The 8,556-nt window shown below is 48.8% G+C and overlaps 1 protein-coding gene across 1 annotated transcript; it reads left to right on the forward strand.

The window, feature by feature from the left end:
* The first annotated feature begins 1,824 nt into the window (after window positions 1-1,824).
* LOC108523951 (lysine-rich nucleolar protein 1-like) lies at window positions 1,825-3,796 on the forward strand. Its single transcript, XM_017864718.1, is given in 2 exon segments — window positions 1,825-2,517; window positions 2,520-3,796. Coding segments are annotated over 2 exon segments (1,368 nt in total). The 5' UTR covers window positions 1,825-1,871; the 3' UTR covers window positions 3,242-3,796.
* Window positions 3,797-8,556: the final 4,760 nt, after the last annotated feature.

Here is an 8,556-nt window from a genome sequence, read left to right on the forward strand (position 1 = left end):
CCTCACGTGTTTGCCTGTGGGTGGCCAGAGCCCCACTTGTTCGAACGCAGTGGCCACTCTGGGGGCAGCAGCAGGGTGTCTCACCTGTGTGGACGAATGAGCGGATGCTGGAGCAGACCCTTACCCTGAGGGGGTGGGCAGTTACAGGGAAGAGCTGCTCCAGTAAGTAGATTTGGAGGGGCTGCCCAGGAAGAGGAGGGAGCCAAAGCTGCTGGAGCCTGAATGCACTGTCACCCCATGGCTGAGGAGCCCCCAGGCCATGTCTGGCCACGGGCCCTGCAGATAGGGCCCTTGGCTTCTCCAGGGGTCCTGCCACCCATGACATGCTGGCCACTTCCTCGCACAGGCCACATTCGGTTTCTTGACCCCCATTTCTTTATTATTTGTTTGTTTGGTTGCTATTTCTATTTTTTCCTTTGCATTTTTTAATTTTTAAATTCTCTTCTTTTTTCTTGTTTTGCTTTTGACCATCATTTCTTCCTTCTGTTCTTTCTTATTCTTGTTTTGCAGAGACAAGAGAATTGGAACTAAGAATTATAAGGTGGTCTGGACATGGCAGTTCAACTTACTGGAGCCCTGGAATTGGAGACCATCCTGGCCAACATGGTGAAACGCCATCTCTACTAAAAATACAAAAAAATTAGCAGGGCTTGGTGGCTCACGCCTGTAATCCCAACTACTCAGGAGGCTGAGGAAGGAGAGTTGCTTGAACTCAGGAGGTGGAGGTTGCAGTGAGCTGAGATAGCACCACTGTACTCCAGCCTGTGCAACAGGAGTGAGTCTCCATCCCCCCTCCCCCCCCAAAAAAAGGCCGGACGCAGTGGCTTATGCCTGTAATCCCAGCACTTTGGGAGGCCGAGGCGGGCGGATCACAAGGTCAGGAGTTAAGACCAGCCTGACCAACATGGTGAAACCCTGCCTCTACTAAAAATACAAAAAAATTAGCCAGGAATGGTGGTGTGCGCCTGTAGTCCCAGCTACTCAGGACGCTGAGGCAGAAGAATCTCTTGAACCCAGGAAGCAGAGGTTGCAGTGAGCCGAGATTGCACCACTGCACTCCAGCCAAGGCGACAGAGTGAAACTCCAGTCTCAAAAAACAAACAAACAAACGAAAACTTACATGTGGGCATTTTCATGGAAACAAATTTCTCAAAAAACTGACATCTCAACAGAACAGCAGAAGCACCTGTTTCCACCCTAAGTGCCAAGTCACCAAATTATTTACATACAGAAAGTTCTGGAAAGCTTCTAATGTCAAGCTACGCCATGAGAAACAAGGGCAGGCCCACAAACCTGGCTCGGTGAACTCTGGCCCCTCTGAGGCCAGCCAGGAGGAGCATACAGATCTTCTAAGCTTCAGGTATTCAAAGCCAAAATTCAGGCTGGGCGCAGTGGCTCACACCTTAATCCCAGCACTTTGGGAGGCTGAGGCAGTGGATTGCTTGAGGCCAGGGGTTCAAGACCAGCCTTGCCAACATGGTGAAATCTCATGTCTACTAAAAATATAAAAATTAGCCAGGTGTGGTGGCACAGGTCTGTAATTCCAGCTACTCAGAAGGCTGAGGCAGGAGAATCGCATGAGCCTGGAACACAAAGGTTGCAGGGAGCCGAGATGGCGCCACTGCACTTCCATGCCCACTCCAGCTTGGGTGTCTCGTAAAAAAAAAAAAAAAGAAAAGAAAAGAAAGAAAGAAGGAAAAAAAAGAATAAGGCCTACTTTGAAAGATACCAAGTGAAATTTAGAAGACAACAAGTGGGTAAAACCACATTACTATGCTCAGAAATGCTTGGTGATAAAGGACAAAAATAAATACAACAGGCCGCGGCAGAGTGGGCTCTCACGTGGAGGCGGGGAAATTTCACCCACCGGTATGATCACCAAGACACACAAAGTAGACCCTGGGCTCCCAGAGAAGAAAAAGAAGAAGAAAGTGGTCAAAGAACCAGAGACTCGATACTCCGTTGTAAACAATGATGATTACTTTGCCGACGTTTCTTCTATAAGAGCCACATCCCCCTCTAAGAGTGTGGTCCATGGGCAGGCATCTGAGATGCCTCTAGTGAAGAAAAAGAAGAAAAAGACGGGTCTCAGCACCCTTTGCGAGGGGCACGTAGAACCTGAGACAATGCTGCATGCCAGACGGACAGAGAAGTCACCCAGCCCCAGGAAGCAGGTGCTTGGCCACTTGGAGTTCCTCAGTGGGGAGAAGAAAAAGAAGAAGTCACCTCTGGCCATGTCCCATGCCTCTGGGGTGAAAACCTCCCCAGACCCTAGACAGAGTGAGGAGGAAACCAGAGTTGGCAAGAAGCTCCAAAAACACAAGAAGGAGAAAAAGGGGGCCTGGGATCCCACAGCCCTCTCAGTCCAGGGCCCTTGGTTCTGCGAGGCCAGGGAGGCCAGGGATGTTGCGGACACTTGCTCAGTGGGAAAGAAGGATGAGGGACAGGCAGCCTTGGGGCAGAAACAGAAGCGGAAGAGCCCCAGAGAACACAACGGGAAGGTGAAGAAGAAAAAAAAATCCACCAGGAGGAAGACACCCTCCCAGGCCACTCCAAGCCCTCCCGGTCCATGGAGAGCAGCCCTAGGAAAGGAAGTAAAAAGAAGCCAGTCAAAGTTGAGGCTCCAGAATACATCCCCATAAGTGATGACCCTAAGGCCTCCGCAAAGAAAAAGATGAAGTCCAAGAAGAAGGTAGAGAAGCCAGTCATCGAGGAGCCAGCACTCAAAAGGAAGAAGAAGAAGAGGAAAGAGAGTGGGGTAGCAGGAGACCCTTGGAAGGAGGAAACAGACACGGACTTAGAGGTGGTGTTGGAAAAGAAAGGCAACATGGACGAGGCGCACATAGACCAGGTGAGGCGAAAGGCCTTGCAAGAAGAGATTGATCGTGAGTCAGGCAAAACGGAAGCTTCTGAAACCAGGAAGTGGACGGGAACCCAGTTTGGCCAGTGGGATACTGCTGGTTTTGAGAATGAAGACCAGAAACTGAAATTTCTCAGACTTATGGGTGGCTTCAAAAACCTGTCCCCTCCGTTCAACCGCGCCCCCAGCACAACTGCAAGGCCCAACATGGCCCTCAGCAAGAAGGCGGCTAACAGCCTGCAGCAGAATCTGCAGCGGGACTACGACTGGGCCATGAGCTGGAAGTACAGCCGCGGAGCCGGCCTTGGCTTCTCCACTGCCCCCAACAAGATCTTTTACATTGACAGGAACGCTTCCAAGTCAGTCAAGCTGGAAGATTAAACTCGAGAGTTTTGTCCCCTCAAAACTGCCACAATTACTTTATTACATTTATGCTGGAGATTATAAATTTCTTTTTGTGAAAAATCAGATCTTGGTGATGACCTCCAGCAGCAGGATATAAATAACTCCCATAAGCTTAGCGTTCCAGTAATGGAACACTAGGCATAAATGGTTTATTCAGTTGTGCAAATGAAAGCCATCTGACAGTTGGCTCACACTGAACACCTGTGGAGATTAAGGACAAGGACAACTATCTTGATGGGCTTGGATGAACTGGGGTGGGGCAGCTCATATTTCGGGAGCCAGGAGAATGAGTGAGTGGCTAAAACCTCCTGTTTTCTGTGTTAAACATTCCGTCCCTGTTTGAGACATCGGTATGTGCAGTTAACCTTTGTTGAGTGTTTAGCAGGTGCTAGGCAAATACTAGTGTTTTCCATAATGTATTTAATCTTCATAATTATGAAATGGGTGCTATTATTAGCCCCATCTTATAGATGAGGCAAGTGAGGTTCAGGGATAAAGTAATAAAATTGCCTGGGGTCACCCAGCCACTAAGTGTAGGGTGTTTTACTTTTGTACCCGAAGCCCTAAGTTCTCTATTCGCCACTCTGAATGTTCCCTTTAGGGAATTTCCACCAGAATCCTCGTTGGGGATTGAAATGTCTTTAGATTGAGGAAAAAGTTTTATGACAAGTCTGCATCTCTGATAAAAAGTGGAGTGAATGAGGAACGGAGAATTGCAAGCTCCTTTTCCTTCCTTTTCCTTTCCCCTGTCATAGAGCAGCTCTGAGTTGTTGTCTCTCATAGCTGAGAGGTGTCTGAGTTGTTGCCAAACATGTGGCTGAGCTGCTGCTGCTGCTGGGAAATGTACCTCTAAACCCGTCCTGCCTTTTCCACTGGCCTCCCTTTGGCCCTAAGTGCTGAGGTAGGATTTTGTCTTTTTGTGCTTTGACTGGATTCTGAACAAGGCATTTTAGGAAGAGTGGTTAGTCCTGCAAATGAACCAATGACAGATTCCCAGGGACGTGTGTGTGTGTGTTTTTTGAGATAGGGTCTCACTCTGTCACCCAGGCTGGAGTGTAGTGGCATATCATGGCTTATTGCGACAACTACCTATCCAGGTTAAGCGATCCTCCCACCTCAGCCTCCCAAGTAGCTGGGACTGCAAGTGTGCACCATAACAACCAGCTAGTTTTTAAAATTTTTTTAGAGATGGGGGTCTCACTATATTGTCCAGGCTGGTCCCAGACTCTTGGACTCAACTCATCCTCCTGCCTCGGCCCCCCAGTGCTGGGATCACAGGTGTGAGCCACCGTGTCCAGCCCCAGGGATGTATCTGATGAGATTCTTTTTTATCACAAGGAAGAGAATCCCAGGTGACTTCTGTAGGTGGGTATTGAATGCCAGGAGGAGATGAACATGTGGAGATGACACGGGAAGTTGCCTCATTAGCTGTTGGGATGGTGTTTCCAAGTCTGGACTCTGCAGCAAGCCTCAGAGAGCTCCAGGTCGTGGCTGAAGTTGCACATGACTGTCTGTGACCACCTTCTTTCCATTCACCTAGCTTTTTGCATCCCAAAAGACAGGTTCTGACTGGGACATTTTCATGATCGTTCAGCCTGTACACGCCTCCTACAGACATCCCAGCCCAGGCAGGCCTCGATGGCCAGAAAGTTCAGTCTCACGTGGCAGGAAGGCCTGATGAGGGCCTGGTTCAGCAGCCCGTCAAGGAAGCATTATCTTCATCATCCCCAGTGTTGGCTTTATCAAGGCTAGTACAAAGATGGCAGTAAGACTTCCAGGCAGCATATCAAGACCCTAGAACATTCCAGAGGAAGAAAAGCCTTTTTGTGTCTCAAGGAAACTTCCAGAAGCCTCCATTGCCGGGCAATGAGTCATCTGCCCATACCTGCACCCGCCCCTGTCATGGGAAGGGTGGTGATTCCCCTCAGTCAAAAAGAGTGGATGCTGGTAAGGTGGCCATGGTGTCCACAGCTGCCCACTGGGCAGAGGTGAGGCAGGTACTTCAGATGGTTTCCCTGGCTCTGAGCCCTGACCCGCAAGCGTCGGCCAGGTCAGTAGTTGTACGAGTGTGTGCTACAATGACCTACTTGGGCCACTTCCCTCAGGACGTGAACTTGGCCTGCCTTTCTTTCCTGGATTCAACCTTGAGGTACATAATGGGAGAGGCCGTGGAAAGCCCAAGAGGCAGTGTTCTGGATTTGAGTGAGCGCCTTCTGGGCACCTCCTCCTTTGATGGAGAAACAAATCCCTCCTGACTTTGAGCAACACTATAGGAATGTGCCTGGTTTAAACAGGAACCAGCCGTTTCTTTCTTTTTTTTTTGAGATGGAGTCTCGCACGGTTGCNAGACAGAGGGAGACTCCGTCTCAAAAAAAAAAAAAAAAATTAGCTGGGCGTGGTGGTGCGTACCTGTAGTCCCAGCCACTCGGGAGACTGAGGCAGGAGAATCGCTTGAACCTGAGTGGTGGAGGTTGCAGTGAGCTGAAATCGGGCCACTGCACTCCAACCTGGAGGACAGAGGGAAACTCCGTCTCAATAAAAGAAAGAAAAAAGAAAACGATTGTCTTTGCTTTCCTCTTTCCCCTGTGCTTCTCCTCCACCCAAAGGAACAGATTGTCTCTTTACTCCTAAAGGCATACAACGGACCCTCATTCCATAATTCACCCCTTTACACGCTGAGTCACAGGAAATGCAATAAGTTCATTCACAGTTCAGAGGGACGACATCAGGCCTTGGAATCAGGGGACCCTCCTTTGAACCCTGGCTCCACCTGGCGGCAGTTGTTGGAAGTAAGCAAGTTGGGGGGGGTTCTTCATCTGTGACGCTGGGCTCTTGCTACCTATTTCACGGAAATGTCATATGAGATTTAAATGCATTACCTGTGTAAAGTATAGGGTCTATGGTAGGCAGTTATTTCCAAAGGGTTATCTGAGGGAGATAGAGCTTGGCCAACAAGAAGGATGCTTCCTAGTATGTTCTGCTATCTCTAAGCAGTGAGACACACCACAGTATACATTCCTGGAGAAGCCCTGAAGGTTGATGACCATGTTCTCAGGATGCAGCGACTGTGGTGACCAGCACAATAAGCCTCAGCATTCACATTGTAATTGAGCTCATTCAAGCAAAGCTATTTTCAGTAGGGACTGTCCCTTCTAGAGAGCATGCACATTTTCATTTTACCAGTCCTCAAACTGATCCTTTCCTCATATTATAGTAGTAAAACACACCCCTGGGTGGAGATTTAAGAGGCTGAATGAGGAGGTATGAACAAGCATATACAGCTACTGCGCATGTGCACCCAGAGGACCACCTAGAACAAGCTTACTAGTGACACTTCTTCCCATCCCCTTATGAATAATCATGTGAGACTCCCATGAAGGGACTCTCCCTAGTGTCAGTCTTTGCTGTCTAATCCTTACCGGCAGCCCTCCCTGAATCCTCACACTCTTAGGGTGTCCTGTCTATTCTACATCTAACTTTTTTTTCTTTAAGACAGAGTCTCACTCTGTCACCCAGGCTGGAGTGCAGAGATGCGATTTTGCCTCACTACAACCTCTGCATTCCGGGCTCAAGCAATCCTCCTACCTCAGCCTCCTGAATAGCTGGGACTACAGGTGTGCACCACCACACACAGCTAATTTTCTATTCTTAGTAAAACGGGTTGCCCAGGCTGTGGCATCTAATTTATGAAATATTTTTTCTTTTGCAATAAATTACTCTATGCTACACTTTTTTTGTTGTGTCTCTTGTTTAAATTCTTTTAAACCAAGAACCGAGATATCACAACAGCCGTCAACAGAAGTACAGTCGGCTTCAGTGTTCCATCCTTTGGCTACTAGGGTATCTCCTGTTTCCATCACTCTCTCAGGCTGATTCATTTAGACTTCTGGAAGATATCACCCTCAATCTGGATAAAAGAACTGAGATCCCAACTCTTGTGCTACTGTGTGTGTGTGTGTGTGTGTGTGTGTGCATGTGTGTGTGTGAGAGAGAGAGGCAGAGACAGACACAGGGTCTCACTCCATTGCCCAGGCTGCAGTGTAGTGGTACAATCACAGTTCACTGCAGCCTTGACTTCTTAGGCTCAAGTGATCCTCCCACCTCAGCCTACAAGAAGCTGGGACTATAGGCATGCACCACCACACCAAGCTAATTTTTGCATTTTTTGTAGGGACCTGGTTTCATCATGTTGTCCAGGCTGGTCTCGAACTTCGGAGCTCAAGTGATCCTCCTGCCTCAGCCTCCCAATCCCTGGGATTACAGGCATGAGCCACCGTGCCTGGCCCATTCTAATCTTTTTTAATGACTGGCCCAGGAAACACTGATCTTCACCTTGGAGGGATTCCAGGCGTGGACTGACCTTCACAACTCTCCCACTCCAACCAAAAGCAATGTACCTAAAGCTTCACTTAAGTCATCTTTGGGCCCCTTTCCGAAGAGCTTATGTTTCCTTGAGAATTCCCATTTACAAAGCAAACTTAACCTCTGCTCCTCACTGGCAAGAGACTTAGCTTTTCTGCTTTAAGTTCCAAGGATAATAATTTCTCCCTCTAAGAGTTGTGACGAAGATTAAGTGTGATAATTAAAGGGACCATCTTTAAAAAGAATGTGGTACATGGCCGTGCACTGTGGCTCACGCCTGTAATCCCAGCACTTTGGGAGGCCGAGGTGGGCGGACCACGCGGTCAGAAATCGAGACCATCCTGGCTAACACGGTGAAACCCCGTCTCTACTAAAAATACAAAAAAATTAGCCGGGCATGGTGGCGGGCACCTGTAGTCCCAGCTGCTTGGGAGACTGAGGCAGAATGGCCTGAACCCGGGAGGCGGAGCTTGCAGTGAGCCGAGATCGCACCACTGCACTCCAGCCTGGGCGACAGAGCAAGACCCCGTCTCAAAAAAAAAAAAAAAAAAAAAAAAAAAAAAAAAAAAGAATGTGGTACAAGACCTGAGTTCAGTTATATGCTAAACAAAATGTAGCTGGCCTGGCACGGTGGCTCAAACCTGTAATCCCAGCACTTTGGGAGGCCGAGACAGGCAGATCACGAGGTCAGGAAATCGAGACCATCCTGGCTAACCCGGTGAAACCCCGTCTCTACTAAAAAATACAAAAAACTAGCTGGGCGAGGTGGCCGGCGCCTGTAGTCCCAGCTATTCAGGAGGCTGAGGCAGGAGAATGGCGTAAACTCGGGAGGCGGAGCTTGCAGTGAGCTGATATCCCTCCCACCACTGCATTCCAGCCTGGGCGACAGAGCGAGACTCCGTCTCAAAAAAAAAAAAAAAAAAAAAAAA

This window comes from Rhinopithecus bieti, unplaced genomic scaffold (assembly GCF_001698545.2).
Source record: "Rhinopithecus bieti isolate Rb0 unplaced genomic scaffold, ASM169854v2 scaffold_79718, whole genome shotgun sequence".
NCBI classification, from domain to species: domain Eukaryota; kingdom Metazoa; phylum Chordata; class Mammalia; order Primates; family Cercopithecidae; genus Rhinopithecus; species Rhinopithecus bieti.